The sequence below is a fragment of the Oncorhynchus clarkii genome, chromosome 4 (assembly GCF_045791955.1).
Source record: "Oncorhynchus clarkii lewisi isolate Uvic-CL-2024 chromosome 4, UVic_Ocla_1.0, whole genome shotgun sequence".
In the NCBI taxonomy this organism is placed as follows: domain Eukaryota; kingdom Metazoa; phylum Chordata; class Actinopteri; order Salmoniformes; family Salmonidae; genus Oncorhynchus; species Oncorhynchus clarkii.
The window spans coordinates 4751067-4770741 of NC_092150.1; the positions used below are offsets into that span (position 1 = coordinate 4751067).

Genomic DNA, 19675 nt, shown 5'->3' on the forward strand with positions numbered 1-19675 from the left:
GAGGTAGTTAGCAAACTTGACCAAAGACCCCTCAGAGACACCAGTAATCCTTAGCAGGCCCACAATAATGGAATGATCTACCACATCAAAACTTGAGACATCTGTGGCATTGTGTTGTGTGACAAAACGGCACGTTTTAGAGTGGCCTTTTATTGTCCCCGGCACAAGGTGCATCTGTGTAATGATCATGCTGTTTAATCAGTTTATTGATATGCCACATTTGTCAGGTGGATGGATTATCTTGGCAATGGAGAAATGCTCACTAACAGGGATGTAAGCAAATTTGTGCACAGAATTTGAGAGAAATAAGCTTTTCATGTGGATATATATATATTTTTTCTGCACATGAAACATGGGACCAATGATTTACATGTTGCGTTTATATTTTTTGTTCAGTCTAACACAGTATAATTCACAATAGCCACAAAACCTAGCAGTCAAACAGGGAAATGGTGCCAATCATTTTTCCCACCATTCATTGTTTCAGTGTTTCGAAAATCCCTCATGGGAAAAAATAAATGGTGGAAAACAATGGGTACCATTTCACTGTTTGACCGCAAGGTTTTCTGGGTATCATGACACCTCCACTGTGTTGCTCTATTGTCTTTTTTATATATCTAATTTAAGTATTTCCGTACCTGTCTATTAAAGTTATGTATTATATAATTTTACATTTTACGTATTATGTTATGTTTTATGTATAAGGTGTTCCCTTGGCAACAGGACATCGGGGACCTGCTCAGAGAAAGCATTCGTAAGCAAAGCCTCCATAGAGTAAGAAGGTATCGCTCCATATGATATGGTAGTCTGGTCATCTTACTTGATGTTAGTCATTAGAGCAAAGTTTTATTGAAGTGTATGAAGGTGTATTCTTATTTTTGTATGTGACTGGTGGTGGTTTGCTACTGGGGTGTGAGTGTGGTGCGGGGAAATGAAAATGGATACGCAAATCAAGAACTCCGTTTAGAGAACAGGAGGAAAAATCCATATCAAGGGGACTTTACTCATTTTATTAATGTACAAAGTCCGCGCACCATACCTTAGCGAACCCTTATGGGCTGTAGATTATAACTCGTTACACTAATACCGCAGTTAAATGAACCCTTCGTGACTGTAAAAGGGTAGCACGGAAAATGTTTTGGTTTAGGTCATTTCTATCCACTAGATAATGATGACTCGGGTTACATTTATTTAACGGAGTGGATTGATGGATCTATTAAAAAAAAATAAAAACACGTATGTAACTAAAGTGAAGAATTAAACGTTATACTTCAGTTGGAGAAAACACAAACGGGGCTGTCCTATCTTCCTGTGACAGTGTGAGGGCGTCCAAGAGCGTCCTTATTGGTTGGAATAGGCAAGCCTTTGACAGTCCTGAAGGCCAATCAGATTGATAGGGACGGACTTTTTTTTTATACAATTCGGATAAACTGTTGTGAACCAATTGCAGATATGCCAGCGGTCTAGTGAAATAACCCCATTGGACGAGAGACTCGAATGATCGGCATGGAATTGTTTAGGGAACTTGTGGGTGGGTGAATGACCAGAGTGAGCTACAGTTAGTTATGTAACGAAATATACCGTTAGTAGCCTACTGGTGATTTGATTGGATAGATGATGAGACGGGTGATCAGAGAGAAGTAAATGTATTTTTATGAATAAGAGACGGAGCGAGGAGAGGATTGCACATCTGGAAATGTTGGTGAGTGCAGCTATTCTATTCATTCTGTATCCACATCATCATTGTATAATTTAATTTACTTTAAATGTAATTTAATCTACTTTAATGTAATGTCATGTAACCTGGGGATTTCTGTAAGGGATGACACGCCAATGGACTATTGGATTTTATCATGTGTGTCATTATACAGACATTAACATGAAACACTCATAAAGATTTGCACTGTGTGTCATATAAAACTCGGGAAACATGTGCGGAACAGAAGAGGAGTCCATGCCCACACAATGGCGCATCTCCGTATTCTTTATTATTTATTGATGAGAACATTTCAATGCTCTTTGTCTCTATTCTAATATAGTGTTACAAATAAACATCGTGGTAAATCGCATCGATGCTCCACAGATTAGAAAATAAACTCCATACAGAATGCTACAGGTTTTCGTTATTAGATATTTTGAGCAACATTTTTAATGGTTTCGATGTTGGTAGAAAAGGAACTCCACAGAATTACAGGACCCAGACTGGCTGACATTCTTGCGCCTCTACAGGTATTCGTCATTCGATATTTTCAGCAACTGAATTGAACAACACATTTTGTTGTACAACGTTGTCTGGAAAACATCTCCCTTCCCTCTGGCAGAAGAATCGCAGGTTAGCGTTTTTCGTCATGAATGTTGTTCTGGAGGCAGCTCTGCCGAATGGTCACTAGCTAGCACAGCCATAGTAATCAAATCAGATTTTAAACCTAACCCTAATCTTACATTAAGACCAAAAAGCAAATGTTTGTTTTTATAAATGTTTTAATATAGCCAATTTTGACTTTGCAGCTGGCTTATCTAGTGGAAATCTCTCAGATCTGCCTCTAGGACAAGACTCATCCCAATAAACATCAAACTGTAGAAGAGTCACACCATTTCACCATGTAGGTGTGACTTGGCTCAGACAGCATGATCTGATTCTGATTCCATTCCCTGACTTCCTCTCTGTAGGTTGCATTTGACTGGTCCTCAGTGTGTTTCAGTTGGACGGACTGGACAGAGCGCAGCCGACACAGCAACGGTGTGAGTGGAGCAGAGAGAACCGAGGATGGGGGGCGGAGGTCAGCAGACGGAGTCAAGCGAGCCGGCCAAGGGTGACGGGGGTGGGCCCGATGGAGGGCGAGGTGGCAGTGCAGTCTACACCTGGGAAGAGGTTCAGAGGCACTGCCACAGAGGCGACCAGTGGTTGGTCATCGACAGGAAGGTCTATAATATTACCCAGTGGGCGAAGAGACACCCAGGGGGCATCAGGGTCATCAGTCACTTTGCTGGAGAAGATGCCACGGTCAGTAGCCTAACTATGGAAGATGTTGGTGAAATGTTTTCAAGTTATTCCAGGAAGACTGTTGCAAATGTTATAATGTTGTAGGTGTGACATATTACAGTAGTTGTTAGTGGATCGTACATTATGACTCTATTACATATTACAGTAGTTGTTAGTGGATCGTACATTGTGACTCTATTACATATTACACTAGTTGTTAGTGGATCGTACATTGCTGGATCCTAATTTCATGATAATCTCTTAACTAATCTCACAGTTAATTATTTAGTATTTATTTGTACTTTTTAAAATATTCTTTAAATTATCTGAGAGACAAATAAAGGACATGTGTATATATTTCTCTTAAACAACATAGATTAATCTAGGTCTCTGATTTCTAGGAAGCATTTGTCGCATTCCATCTCGATCCGAATTTTGTCAGGAAGTTTCTGAAGCCGTTGCTGATTGGAGAGCTGGCAACGACAGAGCCCAGCCAGGACCAGGGGAAAAACGTGAGGAGGCCCATCTTTCTCTCTCTCCCTCTACAGCATCACACCCATAACATACATCGTTGTAGGCTACATAATGAAACAATGTGAAGCCTACAGCATCTCTCCCTCTGACATAGCATCACACCCACTCTAACATACTGTAGGTTTAGGTAGGGACCCGGGGACCAATGTGAGGCCTGTCTTTCTCTAGCTGATAGGGAATTACATGCATCTCAGACTGAATGCTGTGCAGAATGATCCTTTCTACAATGTGTCAGAAGAACCCGGGACCAGGTCGTAGTGTGTCATCTTCAGTCGTCTACTATAATAACTAGGGCACATTATACCAGCCTGTCTATATGCCCAGATGCCCCTATAACTAGATCACATTATACCAGCCTGTCTATGTGCCCAGATGCCCCTATAACTAGATCACATTATACCAGCCTGTCTATGTGCCCAGATGCCCCTTTAACTAGATCACATTATACCAGCCTGTCTATGTGCCCAGATTCTCCGCTGCCCGCTGTCTGTTTACCTAATCAGGAGTCTTACATCTTATCTTGGTTCTCTTCAGCTTTCTGTTACTTCTATTTCCTTACCCTTCTTCTTCCTCTTCTTCTTCTTCTTGAGCTGGTCTGAGCTGGTCTGCTCCACACAACTGTTTACCTGAGTACCTGTACAGCGCCAAAATCCTGGAAGGTGTCAACCATTGGATCAGAGCCTAAGAAGTCAGGAGCCAAATCACCAAATGACTTTTGATCTTTGACCTTTGGCCCTCGCGCCCCTTTTGGCCAAATGCATGGAAAGGGTTGTTAGTAAGCACCTTACCCTGTCCATAGCAGATCAACTGGACCCGTTACAGCCTATCAGGCACAGAAGGGGGATTTAGAAGCTTCTGATAGGCTAATTGACATAATTTGAGTCAAGGTGTACCTGTGGATGTATTTCAAGGCCTACCTTCAAACGCAGTGCCTCTTTGCTTGATATCATGGGAAAATCAAAAGAAATCAGCCAAGACCTCAGAAAAAAATTTGTAGACCTCCACAAGTCTGGTTCATCCTTGGGAGCTAATTCCAAACTCCTGAAGGTACCACGTTCATCTGTACAAACAATAGTACGCAAGTATAAACACCATGGGACCACGCAGCCGTCATACCACTCAGGAAGGAGACGCATTCTGTCTCCTAGAGATGAACGTACTTTGGTACAAAAAGTGCAAATCAATCCCAGAACAACAGCAAAGGACCTTGTGAAGATGCTGGAGGAAATAGGTACAAAAGTTTCTATATCCACAGTAAAACGAGTCCTATATCGACATAACCTGAAAGGCCGCTGAGCAATGAAGAAGCCACTGCTCCAAAACCACCATTAAAAAGCCAGACTACGGTTTGCAACTGCACATGCGGACAAAGATCATAATTTTTGGAGAAATGTACTCTGGTCTGATGAAACAAAAATATTACTATTTGGCCATAATGACCATCATTATGTTTGGAGGAAAAATTAAAGTAACGTAATTCCAAGCATCCTAATTTCTCACATCCTGAAATCAAGGACAGATTAATTGAGATAGACTTCATACGTCTGTAATGATTATTGATCACCTCTAACCCATACAGGCAGTACTGGTGCAGGACTTCCAGGCCCTGCGTGACCGTGTGGAGAGGGAGGGTCTCCTCCGTGCCCGCCCCCTCTTCTTCAGCCTCTACCTGGGCCACATCCTGCTACTAGAGGCCCTGGCTTTGGGCCTGCTCTGGGTCTGGGGGACCAGCTGGAGCCTCACACTGCTCTGTTCCCTCATGCTGGCCACGTCTCAGGTACCATTACAGTATTATTAGGGAGTACAAGAAGATATTTGACAGGCAGATTCAAAGGTTAGGCATAGGGATCGAAGGTTAGGGTTAGGATTAAGGTTAAAGTTAGGTTTCGGATTAAGGTTAGAATTAGAGGATTAGGTTAGGGTTAGGATTAAGGTTAAGGTTAAAGTTAGGTTTAGGATTAAGGTTAGAATTAGACGAATAGATTAAGATTTAGGTTAGGTTTAAGATTGAATTGTATTTATTAATTTTATTTATTTATTTACCATTATTTAATTAGGCAAGTCAGTTAAGAACAAATTCTTATTTACATTGACGGCCTACCAAATGACAAAAGGCCTCCTGCGGGGACGGGGGCTGGGAAAAAATAATAAACTATAATAATAATGAAAAAAATATAGGACAAAACACTTCACGACATGAGAGACAACACTACATAAACAGAGACCGAAGACAACAACACAACATGGTAGCAACACAACATGACAACAACATGGTAGCAACAAGACATGGTAGCAACACAACATGGTAGCAACACAACATGGTAGCAACACAACATGACAGCAACATGGTAGCAACACAACATGGTAGCAACACAACATGACAACAACACAACATGGTAGCAACACAACATGACAACAACATGGTAGCAACACAGCATGGTAGCAACACAACATGGTAGCAACACAACATGACAGCAACATGGTAGCAACACAACATGGTAGCAACACAACATGACAACAACATGGTAGCAACACAACATGACAACAACATGGTAGCAACACAACATGGTAGCAATACAACATGACAGCAACATGGTAGCAACACAACATGACAACAACATGGTAGCATCACAACATGACAACAATATGGTAGCAACACAACATGACAACAACATGGTAGCAACACAACATGGTAGCAACACAACATGGTAGCAACACAGCATGACAGCAACACAACATGGTAGCAACACAACATGACAGCAACACAACATGGTAGCAACACAACATGGTAGCAACACAACATGGTAGCAACACAACATGCCAGCAACATGGTAGCAACACAACATGACAACAATATGGTAGCAACACAACATGACAACAACATGGTAGCAACACAACATGGTAGCAACACAGCATGACAGCAACACAACATGGTAGCAACACAACATGACAGCAACACAACATGGTAGCAACACAACATGGTAGCAACACAACATGGTAGCAATACAACATGACAACATGGTAGCAGCACAACATGGTAGCAACACAACATGGTAGCAACACAACATGACAGCAACACAACATGGTAGCAACACAACATGGTAGCAACACAACATGACAGCAACATGGTAGCAACACAACATGACAACAACATCGTAGCAACACAACATGAAAACAATATGGTAGCAACACAACATGACAACAACATGGTAGCAACACAACATGGTAGCAGCACAACATGACAACAACATGGTAGCAACACAACATGACAACAACATGGTAGCAACACAACATGACAACAACATGGTAGCAGCACAACATGGTAGCAACACAACATGACAACATGGTAGCAGCACAACATGGTAGCAACACAACATGGTAGCAACACAACATGACAACATGGTAGCAACACAACATGACAACAACATGGTAGCAACACAACATGGTAGCAACACAACATGACAACATGGTAGCAACACAACATGACAACAACATGGTAGCAACACAACATGGTAGTAACACAACATGACAGCAACATGGTAGCAGCACAACATGACAACAACATGGCAGCAACACAACATGGTAGAGACACAATATGACAACAACATGGTAGCAGCACAACATGACAACAACATGGCAGCAACACAACATGACAACAACATGGCAGCAGCACAACATGGTAGCAACACAACATGACAACAACATGGCAGCAGCACAACATGGTAGCAACACAAAACATGGTACAAACATTATTGGGCTCAGACAACAGCACAAAGGGCAAGAAGGTAGAGACAACAATACATCCCACAAAGCAGCCACAACTGTCAGTAAGAGTGCCCATGATTGAGTCTTTGAATGAAGAGATGGAGATAAAACTGTCCAGTTTGAGTGTTTGTTGCAGCTCGTTCCAGTCGCTAGCTGCAGCGAACTGAAAAGACGAGCGACCCAGAGATGTGTGTGCTTTGGGGACCTTTAACAGAATGTGACTGGCAGAACGGGTGTTGTATGTGGAGGATGAGGGCTGCTGTAAATATCTCAGATAGGGGGGAGTGAGGCCTAAGAGGGTTTTATAAATAAGCATCAACCAGTGGGTCTTGCAACGGGTATACAGTGATGACCAGAGGAGTATAGAGTACAGTGATGTGTCCTATAAGGATCATTGGTGGCAAATCTGATGGCTGAAAGGTAAAGAACATCTAGCCACTCGAGAGCACCCATACCTGCCGATCTATAAATGATGTCTGCGTAATCTAGCATAGTTAGGATGGTCATCTGAATCAGGGTTAGTAAGTACTTGTATGAGGTGACTACCTGAAGCTCAAAACCCTCAGAGTAATCACACCAGTAGGGAGTGGGGCATTCTTCATACCAAACCATATGACAGAGAAATCCTGTTGGACACTAAGAAAGCTTTGTTGTAGAGCATTTAACACAAATTCTGGGGAGGGGCCAGCTGAGTATAAGACTGTATCATCTGCATATAAATGGATAAGAGAGCTTCCTACTGCCTGAGCTATGTTGTTGATGTAAATTGAGAAGAGCATGGGGCCTAGGATCGAGCCTTGGGGTACTCCCTTGGTGACAGGCAGTGGTTGAGACAGCAGATGTTCTGACATTATATACTGCGCTCTTTGAGTGAGGTAGTTAGCAAACTAGGCCAAAGACCCCTCAGAGACACCAATACTCCTTAGCCGACACACAAGAAAAAGTCAATAAAAATATCAGCACAACATTGCTTAGAATCAAGAGCAATAGTAACATCATTGAGGACCTTCAAGGTTGCAGTGACACCATAACTTGAAAAAAAAACAGATTGTATACCAGAGAGAATACTATAGACATCAAGAAAGCCAGTCAGTTGATTATTGAGAAGTTTTTCCAACACTTTTGATAAACAGGGCAAAATAGAAATTGGCCTATAACAGTTAGGATCAGCTTGATCTCCCCCTTTAAATAAAGGATGAACTGTGGCTGCCTTCCAAGCAATGGGAACCTCCCCAGAATGGAGAGACAGGTTCAAAAGGTCAGAGAGAGGCTTGGCGATGATAGGGGCAGCAACCTTAAAGAAGAAAGGGTCTAAACCATCTGACTCAGATGTTTTTTTGTGGTCTAGTTTCAGGAGCTCCTTTAGCACCTCGGACTCAGTGACTACCAGCAGGGAGAAACTTTGTAGCGGGGCAGGGGTAAAAGAGGGAGAAGAGAGATAAGGTTACCAAACCATCTTTCAGACACTGTTCAAATTCTGCCTTTCTTTTTCACTCTCAGGCCCAAGCTGGCTGGCTGCAGCATGACTACGGCCACCTGTCAGTCTGCAAGAAATCCGGCTGGAACCACAAACTGCACAAGTTTGTCATTGGACACCTAAAGGTAGGCTACTGGACAATGGTTGGACATTTGACAATACTGTTTCTTTAGGCTCATCTTCTGCTACTCTTTGGTTAAGTTAACCGGACACAGTTTAAACCTAGTTCTAGACTGAAAACCATTCTCAATGGATAATCAGCTTTGAAAGTACATTTTACTCCAGGACTATGTTAAATCTGTGTTCAGGAAACTGTCCCTTTCACTTTCCTACATTCACCAGAGCAGTGTTACATTTCAAAGTTCACTGCTATACATTAACCTTATTTTGTGTAGTGTCCAACAGGTGTAAGTTACAGTAAGTGTAATTGTGTGTACCATTAATAAGTAACAGTAGCTGTGTGTTTCCAGGGTGCCTCTGCTAACTGGTGGAACCATCGTCACTTCCAGCACCACGCTAAGCCCAACATTTTTCGTAAAGATCCTGATATCAACTCACTACATGTCTTCGTCCTGGGAGACAAACAGCCTGTAGAGGTAGTTATCACTATAGTATATTTGTGATTCCTGCCCCAACTGGACTCACAACCTAGTAGGTAGCCTAGTGGTTAGAGCGTTGGACTAGTAACTGGAAGGTTGCAAGTTGAAATCCCCGAGCGCACAAGGGAAAAAGGATGTCGTTCTGCCCCTGAACAGGCAGTTAACCCGCTGTTCCTAGGCCGTCATTGAAAATAAGAATTTGTTCTTAACTGACTTGCCTAGTTAAATAAAGGTTAAAAAAAACTTTGTGCTTTGTGACCCATCTGACTTCCTGTCATATTTGAATAATAATCTAAATATTCATGTAATATTATTAATGTAATATTCAAATATAATAATAATAATATGTAATAGTTCATTAATTTAATGTAATATTCATGAAATGTCCATGTAATAGTTCATTAATTTAATGTAATATTCATGAAATAACCATGTAATAGCTCATTAATTTAATGTAATATTCATGAAATAACCATGTAATAATGTCCATGTAACCGTTTGTCTCAGTCGTGTTAAAACGGTATTAGTGTTTCTGTGTAAGATCCATCTGACTCCTCGTCTCTGTCTATTGCAGTATGGTATAAAGAAGTTGAAGTACATGCCCTACCATCACCAACACCAGTACTTCTTCCTCAGTAAGTTGCTGAACACGTTTCATGGATTTCTGTATAGAATCACATCAACTTCCATTGAACACACAAAGCCAAAAGACAGACCACTGTATGTATGTATGTAATACCAATATTATCCTTCTGTGTTTCAGTTGGACCTCCACTAATCGTTCCAGTGTTTTTCAACATCCAGATATTCCGGACCATGTTTTCACAACGGGACTGGGTGGTGAGATTTCATACCAACTAAATGTAGACTTAATCCTCTTCATTCTTATCTGGAACGTAAAGGCTTCCACGAGAGAGTAGTTCTCATTTACAACTGTGACCTGGCCAAGATAAAGCAAAGCAGTGCAACACAAACAACACAGTAACAAACATACAGTCAATAACACAATAGAAGAGTCTATATACAGTGTGTGCAAATGAGGTAAGGATAACAGAGGTAAGGCAATAATAATGGGGGTGACCAGAGAGAGATACCTGCTGGAGCGTGTGCTATGGGTGGGTGCTGCTATGGTGACCAGTGAGCTGAGATAAGGCGGGACTTTACCTAGCAAAGACTTATAGATGACCTGGAGCCAGTGGGTTTGGCGACGAATATGAAGCGAGGGCCAGCCAACGAGAGCGTACAGGTCACAGTGGTGGGTAGTTTATGGGGCTTTGGTGACAAAACGGATGGCACTGTGATAGACTGCATCCAATTTGTTGAGTAGGGTATTGGAGGCTATTTTGTAAATGACATCGCCGAAGTCGAGGATTGGTAGGATGGTCAGTTTTACAAGGGTATGTTTGGCAGCGTGAGTGAAGGATGCTTGGTTGTGAAATAGGAAGCCGATTCTAGATATCATTTTGGATTGGAGATGCTTAATGTGAGTCTGGAAGGAGAGTTTACAGTCTAGCCAGACACCTAGGTATTTGTAGTTGTCCACGAATTCTAGGTCAGAACAGGTAGACAGGTGTGCGAAGCAAACGGTTGAAGAGCATGCATTTATTTTTACTTGCATTTAAGAGCAGTTGGAGGCCACGGAAGGAGTGTTGTATGGCATTGAAGTTCGTCTGGAGGTTAGTTAATTAACACAGTGTCCAAAGAAGGGCCAGAAGTATACAGAATGGTGTTGTCTGCATAGAGGTGGATCAGAGAATCACCAGCAGCAAGAGCGACATCATTGATGTATACAGAGAAAATAGTCGGCCCAAGAATTGAACCCTGAGGCACCCCCATAGAGACTGCCAGAGGTCAGGACAACAGGCCCTCCGATTTGACACACTGAACTCTGTCTGAGAAATAGTTGGTGATCCAGGCGAGGCAGTCATTTGAGAAACCAAGGCTGTTGAGTCTGCCAATAAGAATGTGGTGATTGACAGAGTCGAAAGCCTTGGCCAGGTCGATGAATACGGCTGCACAGTACTGTATCTTATCGATGGCGGTTATGATATCGTTTTGGACCTTGAGCGTGGCTGAGGTGCACCCACGACCAGCTCTGAAACCAGATTGCATAGCGGAGAAGGTACGGTGGGATTTGAAATGGTCGGTGATCTGTTTGTTAACTTGGCTTTCGAAGACCTTAGAAAGACAGGGTAGGATAGGTATGACTATGTGAACACCTGGGGGCACTAAATCCTTGTTCGTTGCTCACTAAAGCTAGCGAGCATAATACCACTAACACTGACTGTACCATCAGAAATGACTAGCTTCCTAATCAACAGTGATAATTGTTGCTTTGCTAGGAACCCCAGATGTGATCATGTCTGTGTAGGAACCCCAGATGTATAACGTCTGTGTAGGAACCCCAGATTTATAACGTCTGTGTAGGAACCCCAGATGTGGTCATGTCTGTCTGTAATGCTTCCTAATCAACAGTGATAATTGTTGCTTTGCTAGGAACCCCAGATGTGATCATGTCTGTGTAGGAACCCCAGATGTATAACGTCTGTGTAGGAACCCCAGATTTATAACGTCTGTGTAGGAACCCCAGATGTGGTCATGTCTGTCTGTAATGCTTCCTAATCAACAGTGATAATTGTTGCTTTGCTAGGAACCCCAGATGTGATCATGTCTGTCCGTAATACCAATCTTTGTCTCCTGTGAAGGATCTGGCGTGGTCGATGAGTTTCTACCTTCGCTTCTTCTGCTGTTACTATCCCTTCTTTGGTTTCTTTGGCTCAGTAGCATTGATCAGCTTCGTCAGGTAAAGTATGAACTGAGAGGGAGCTCAAAGATTAACTCATTCATTCGTTGTATTCAAACTATCTACAGTATTAGAACACAACACAATGCTGTGCTTGATGTAATAATGTAATATAATATTGTGGCTGAATAATTATATTGTGAATATTGTACTGTATATAGGTTTTTGGAAAGCCACTGGTTTGTATGGGTGACCCAGATGAGTCACCTTCCTATGGAGATGGATCACGAGCGACACCAGGACTGGCTCACCATGCAGGTAACATGTCATCATTACTAGACACCAGGACTGGCTCACCATGCAGGTAACATGTCATCATTACTAGACACCAGGACTGGCTTACCATGCAGGTAACATGTCATCATTACTAGACACCAGGACTGGCTCACCATGCCAGTAACATGTCATCATTACTAGACACCAGGACTGGCTCACCATGCAGGTAGCATGTCATCATTACTAGACAACTGATCTAGGATCAGGTCCCCCCTGTCCATACATTCCTATTCATTATCATCTTAAAAGGCTAAACTGATCCGGGAACAGCAGTCCTGAGTACAGGTCCAGGAGTGTTTTCTGGGGCTGTGCCTTCTGTAGTTCTCCAGCAGAGGGAGCTGTAACGTGTCTCTTTCTCTGGTCTTAGTTGAGTGCTACTTGCAACATTGAACAGTCAACCTTCAACGACTGGTTCAGTGGACACCTCAACTTTCAGATTGAACACCAGTAAGTGAAACAAATATCTCACCTTATTGTTGTCTGTCAAACAGTATATACTGTATTTATATGGCCATTTATCAGGTCACTGACATACTAAAGTTATAGTTTTAGTTTAAGTTTATAGTTTAAGTATTCAGCTTCATTTGATCTTAAATATAACTTGTTGTTTGTACTAAATACTCTACCTCGTAAGAGTGTTTAGATACAATCCTACTCAAAAACGGAGGTTTCTCTGAAAAACTCTGATTGTGTCTGATCTCTCTCTCCTTCCTCCTCCCCACTCTCTCTCTCTCTGCCTCTTTCTCTAATCTCTCTCTCCCTCTCTCTCCTTCCTCCCCCCCCACTCTCTCTCTCTCCTTCTCTCTCTCTCTCTGCCTCTTTCTCTAATCTCTCTCTCCCTCTCTCTCCTTCCTCCCCCCCCACTCTCTCTCTCTCCTTCTCTCTCTCTCTCTGCCTCTTTCTCTAATCTCTCTCTCCCTCTCTCTCCTTCCCCCCCACTCTCTCTCTCTGTCTCTCTCCCTCTCTCTCCTTCCTCCCCCCCCACTCTCTCTCTCTCCTTCTCTCTCTGCCTCTTTCTCTAATCTCTCTCTCCCTCTCTCTCCTTCCTCCCCCCCCACACTCTCTCTCTCTGCCTCTTTCTCTAATCTCTCTCTCCCTCTCTCTCCTTCCTCCTCCCCCCCACTCTCTCTCTCTGCCTCTCTTTCTCTGTCTCCCCCTCTGTCTCCCAGTCTGTTTCCTACCATGCCCCGTCATAACTACCACCTGGTGGCTCCTCTGGTTCGTGCTTTGTGTGAGAAACATGGAGTTCCCTACCAGGTCAAGACTTTGCAGAAAGGCATGACTGATGTTGTCAGGTAAAGTGTTTTAATGAATACTTGTATAGTGCTATTCCTCTGGGAATAGATTGTACATCATAAGGTGATACCTGCTGCTCTCAGTCTCCTATGTGATTTACCTGGTTCTTTATCCACCTCTGTTCTTCTCCAGGTCACTGAAGAAGTCAGGGGATCTGTGGCTGGATGCGTATCTCCATAAATAAATCCCTTCCTGACTCTGGACGGGATTTAATTCATCACAGATTAACCACCTGCGAACAGAGAGGACATTTCCTGGATGTTTTTGATGATAATGATCGCTGCAAACATGATTGTGATATAATTGTTTTAATCCTTGTCAGCAGTGAATGGGGACCCATAGCATAAATAGAGGGTTTATATAGTAGGGCCAGACGTTTTTAAACAACTAAAAAGTATTTATTGACCAATATTTCCAGCATTATCCACTGGGTTTGATGCAGGCAGAAAATCCTAGGAAATGCTCAATAATTGACACAAGTCTCAGTCATTCCAGTCTGGTTGTCCATTCGTTTTTGGTGGAGGGATCGCCTGAACCAGGGGAGGCGCAGCATATGAGTCATAATTTCACAAAACCTATTATTTGGCAGGGAATTCTATTCGTAGATCAGTGATTTTACACCTCGTTTTTCTCAAGCTGATCGCCTCCAACAGACTCAATCCCTGATCACAGGAGGTTATATAAATGGGGCAATTAGGACACTTAAAGGGGAAAGACTATGAATCCAAGCAGAAAATATAAGTGTACAATAAAAAATCTCTATCGCTTGAAATTCCCCGCTGGGATGTTCTTCGCAGACAACAATATATTCTGCAAAACCTGAAATTTAGCGTCACATTTTAAATGGAAAGACAGGAAAGACAGGATAGACAGGATAGACAGGATAGACAGGATAGACAGGATAGACAGGATAGACAGGAAAGACGGGATAGACAGGATAGACAGGATAGACAGGATAGACAGGATAGACAGGATAGACAGCCATCTGACATAATTATGCCGTCTCAGAAGAATGCTTCAACCTTGAAAGGTTGTGGGGCATATATAGTGAAACAGTCTCGTCCTTACATAACCATTAACAACAATATTTCACGACATCTTCGTTGTCTGTTAATTAACATATGGGTATGATAGGCATTTTTGTATCCGAAAATGTAGAGGGTGAAATATAAACTATTTTCAGAATACTAATGGCTCGCCTATTTTCATTTACTATAGAAATAACACCTTTTATCCATCTCTGTTAAGACGGCAGTATTTGGAGAGATGCGCTTCTCCGCCTCCACAAGGTTCATGTAAAAGCGAAGCAACTCAGGAGTGATATTCTAACACTGTTGAATAGTTCTCTGCCTGTAAATACACTCTATCAGCCAGAACAACTTTAACATCTTCACCCAGCTCTCATACACAATGTGTGACAGTGGATTTGTCCATTACTGTGTTTTTTTCCGGGCTGCGGCTCCGTTCTTTACGTGTGTTAATGAAGGTGCGCAATTTGGGATTGTCAACTTTTTCGAGAGGGAAGATGGCGCTTGCAAAAGCTACATCCTCATAATTTATTCTATAGCAAATTAAAATGCCTTCTTGGTTCTGAATTGTGCTACATTTTCTTACATAAAATACATATTATTCCCATAATAATGTTAACACCAGGCAATGAATAAGTAAACTATTTATGTCGATAATGTCCTTAAAATACGCTAATACTGCTGATGAGAAAAATTGTTGGCGATTATTTAATTTGAAGTCAATCCACATGGTTGGGAATTGATTTTGGATTTATGGGATATTTATGTTATATGATCATGGTGTGAGAAAGTGCTATATCAGCAACTTGAGGTCAGTTTATCGAAATGCGGGTTAGGAAAACAGCAACCGAAACCTCTGGCCTTAATCATTGGTGACTAGATAGACTATTCCTCCCCAAACGGAAAAAATACATTGATATATATTTTAACAACATGTATGTACGTATATGTAAATTACAGATATCTAAATATATGTTTAAGCCTTATATTACATATATTTAAATATATCGACATATTACAAAAATTGCCTTTTTCATATTTCTACAAATATGTTTATATCTTTAAATATATGGGAATACATTTTAATAGCGTGCTGTGGTAGCTAGTAAAATAATTTACCAATTATATTTCATAAATACATTTTGCCATATTTTAATGAATTGAAATGTTTGCCTTTTACCTGAATACTGTTGCTAGGCTACATTAAAATCCAATGCATAAAACCACCAAGTTCAGACCTATACTTTGGCAAGTTTGACAACAAAATACTGAATGACAACTAAAAAGTTCCTAAAATATAAGTTAACAATTAAATATATTTGTAAAATATGTGTAACACATACACTTGCACCTGACGACCTTCTCTACCCTGATGATACGTTTGAGTCCAATGGAAGCTGGTGGGAGGAGCTATAGGAGGGGGGGGGCTCATTGTAAAGGCTGGAATGGAGGTAATGGAATGGAGTCAAACATGTGGTTTCCATGTCTTTGATACCGTTCCATTCATTCCATTCCAACCATTACAATGATCATGTCCTCCTATAGCGCCTGTTTTGCATGCACAAGTTGTAGTGGAAAATATATTCCGCATAGTAAAAATTAAACAAGATGTATATTTCGAAAAGCACTTGAACATAGAACATATTTGTATGTACTGTCCATCCTTGGTGTCCCGAGCTGTCAATCACAATTTGAAATGGTCCCGAGCCCCATCCCCGGCTCCAACTGACAATTTAGAATTTTATTCAGAAGGAAAATATATTTTACTAAACACTCATACAATTTTATTAAAATATATTTTACTAAACACTCATACAATTTTATTAAAATATGTTTTTAACCTGTTTGGTGACAGAGGAAAAGACTTCTTCAACTGCAAGCAAGCGTTTTGGGGCGGCAGGGTGGCCTAGTGGTTAGAGCGTTGGACTAGTAACCCCCGAGCTGACAAGGTACAACTCTGTCGTTTTTCCCCTGAACAGGCAGTTAACCCACTGTTCCTAGGCCGTCATTGAAAATAAGAATTGATTCATAACTGACTTGCCTAGTTAAATGAAGGTAAAAAAAGAAAGAAGTTTTCATTAAGCTTGCTAAAACAGCTAGCTAGCTCCTTCTTTAGCTTGCCACAAACGTGCAGTGTGACTAACTAAGGTAAGAATTGTTATAAAAATTTAAGTTGAGTAGAGTTCAGTTAATGTCAAGTATGTATTAAATATAATTTAATTGCCAAAGCTATTTTAAAAATGAATAAAAAATGTATCTTGACTAGCCAAGCAATGTGTTGGGACACCATGAAGGTGAATTGTAACAGGTTGGTCCCACCAGGCAATGTTATGAAGGTGAATTAGGACATGCTGTTCCACCAGGCTAGGTTATGAAGGTGAATTGGGACAGGTTACACCAGGCTAGGTTATGAAGGTGAATTGGGACAGGTTCCACCAGGCTAGGTTATGAAGGTGAATTGGGACATGTTCCACCAGGCTAGGTTATGAAGGTGAATTGGGACAGATTCCACCAGGCTAGGTTATGAAGGTGAATTGGGACAGGTTCCACCAGGCTAGGTTATGAAGGTGAATTGGGACAGGCTGGTTCCACCAGGCTAGGTTATGAAGGTGAATTGGGACATGTTCCACCAGGCTAGGTTATGAAGGTGAATTGGGACCGGTTCCACCAGGCTAGGTTATGAAGGTGAATTGGGACAGGTTCCACCAGGCTAGGTTATGAAGGTGAATTGGGACATGTTCCACCAGGCTAGGTTATGAAGGTGAATTGGGACCGGTTCCACCAGGCTAGGTTATGAAAGTGAATTGGGACAGGTTCCACCAGGCTAGGTTATGAAGGTGAATTGGGACAGGTTCCACCAGGCTAGGTTATGAAGGTGAATTGGGACATGTTCCTCCAGGCTAGGTTATGAAGGTGAATTGGGACAGGTTCCACCAGGCTAGGTTATGAAGGTGAATTGGGACAGGTTGGTTCCACCAGGCTAGGTTATGAAGGTGAATTGGGACAGGTTCCACCAGGCTAGGTTATGAAGGTGAATTGGGACAGGCTGGTTCCACCAGGCTAGGTTATGAAGGTAAATTGGGACAGGTTCCACAGGCTAGGTTATGAAGGTGAATTGGGACAGGTTCCACCAGGCTAGGTTATGAAGGTGAATTGGGACAGGTTTCACCAGGCTAGGTTATGAAGGTGAATTGTGACAGGTTCCACTAGGCTAGGTTATGAAGGTGAATTGGGACAGGTTACGTCAGGCTAGGTTACGAAGGTGAATTGGGACAGGTCAGATGTCACTAGCCTGATTCAAGTGTCCTCCCTGTTCCATTTACAGCCAAGTGGTAAAGTGCTTTTTGTTCTAAAGGACAAATCTTTTCATTTTTTATCGTATTTTTATTTAACCTTTATTTAACTTGGCAAGTCAGTTAAGAACTAATTCTTATTTACAATGACGGCCTACCCCGGCCAAACCCTAACCTGGACAACGCTAGGTCAATTGTGGAACTCCCAATCACGGCCGGTTGCGATACAGCCTGGAATCAAACCAGGGTCTGTAGTGACGCCTCTAGCACTAAGATGCAGTGTCTTAGACCGCTGTGCAACTGGGGAACCCCAAAATCACTCTACTAGTGGTATCTGCTTGGCTGGGTAACTAGTTAAACTTACGGGGTATTTTTATTGTACAACTTTTCACATATTACACATTACTGTTGTTGATGAAGCCACATGTGCTAATTCGTCACTATTTACCACAGCCACAAAGTCATACAGGCTGCCTATTTCTACAATGAATTACTTACAATGGGATTTCAACCTAACCTTAGCCTTAACCACACATTTTGGCCACTTTAGATACTGCCGGCAGCATGCTATAGGCTACAACTGCGGGAAGCAACTGACTTCGGGAATTCACACCTATGTGAAGCTAGCACAATAAGGATTAGTCACAGTAGTGGAATTTGCAGTTTGCCTTCAAAATAAAAGTTCCCCATTGAAAGTGATGCAAACGGATACAAATAATGGGAACATGCCATATTTAATTTTACACAAAAATAAAAACAACTGTTGAAATCCCACTGTTGATGTATCCGACTTCAGAATTGGATTGGGGGCATACTTATATACTCTGTACAGTCTTACCTATGGATCTTGGGTCGATGAAACAGGGTATCAGCCTGCTCAGGGACACCCACAGACTTCAATTCTGAAGAGTGGCACCCCTTTGTGCACGGGAGGGGGGGGCATTGTCTTGCTGAAATAGGAAAAGACCTTCCCCAAAACTGTTGCCACAAAGTTGGAGGTACAGAATCCTCTAGAATGTCATTGTATGCTGTACAGTTAAGATTGCCCTTCATTGGAACTACTGTAAGGGGCCTAGCCCATTATTCCTCCTCCACCAAACTTTACAGCCTGAACCATGAAAACCCCCCCAAGAGCATTACTCCTTTCCATTTGTCGCGTTGCATTGCGGCAGGTAGCGTTTTCCTGGCATCCGCCAAACCGAAATCCGTTCGTCGGACTGCCACATTGGTGAAGCGTGATGGATCGCTGCAGAGAACGCGTTTCCACTGCTCTAGAGTGCAATGGCAGCGAGATTTACATCGCTCCAGCCGATGCTTGGCATTGCGCATGGTGATCTTAGGCTTGTGTGCGCCTGCTCGGCCACGGAAACCCATTTAATCAAGTTCCCAAACTAACAGTCCTTATTCTGACGTTGCTTCCAGAGGTAGTTTGGAACTCGGTGGTGTGTGTTGCAACAGGTGGCAGATGATTTTTACGCGTTTCAGCACTCGGCGGTCCCGTTCTGTGAGCTTGTGTGGCCTACCACTTACCGGCTGAGCTGTTGTTGCTTCTAGACCTTTCCACTTCAAAATAACAGCACTTACAGTTGACCCGGGCAGCTCTAGCAGGGCAGAAATTTGA

At 42.2% G+C, this 19675-nt stretch overlaps 1 protein-coding gene across 2 annotated transcripts; it reads left to right on the forward strand.

Moving 5' to 3' along the window:
• The first annotated feature begins 1555 nt into the window (after positions 1-1555).
• LOC139406304 (acyl-CoA Delta-4 desaturase-like) lies at positions 1556-14500 on the forward strand. 2 transcript variants are annotated; one of them, XM_071148779.1, is made up of 14 exons: positions 1556-1702; positions 2230-2332; positions 2693-3004; positions 3385-3495; positions 5097-5294; positions 8783-8884; positions 9230-9355; positions 9933-9993; positions 10122-10198; positions 12064-12161; positions 12323-12419; positions 12805-12884; positions 13607-13732; positions 13866-14500. In XM_071148779.1, the coding sequence occupies exons 3-14, from the start codon at positions 2768-2770 to the stop codon at positions 13915-13917; spliced, it is 1365 nt and encodes a 454-aa protein (XP_071004880.1). In that variant the 5' UTR covers positions 1556-1702; positions 2230-2332; positions 2693-2767; the 3' UTR covers positions 13918-14500. The 2 variants fall into 2 exon arrangements, with proteins under 2 accessions (XP_071004880.1, XP_071004881.1); XM_071148780.1 differs by lacking the exon at positions 1556-1702 and having other exon boundaries at positions 2229-2332; positions 2703-3004; positions 13866-14489.
• Positions 14501-19675: the final 5175 nt, after the last annotated feature.

What these genes read in the sequence shown, in the direction of transcription:
- LOC139406304 (XM_071148779.1), top strand. Translation starts at nt 2,768, where the DNA reads ATGGGGGGCGGAGGTCAGCAGACGGAGTCAAGCGAGCCGGCCAAGGGT. An exon ending in TTGTCATTGGACACCTAAAG is followed by an intron (nt 8,885 to 9,229) that starts GTAGGCTACTGG and finishes GTGTGTTTCCAG; the next exon opens with GGTGCCTCTGCTAACTGGTG. An exon ending in GAGACAAACAGCCTGTAGAG is followed by an intron (nt 9,356 to 9,932) that starts GTAGTTATCACT and finishes TGTCTATTGCAG; the next exon opens with TATGGTATAAAGAAGTTGAA.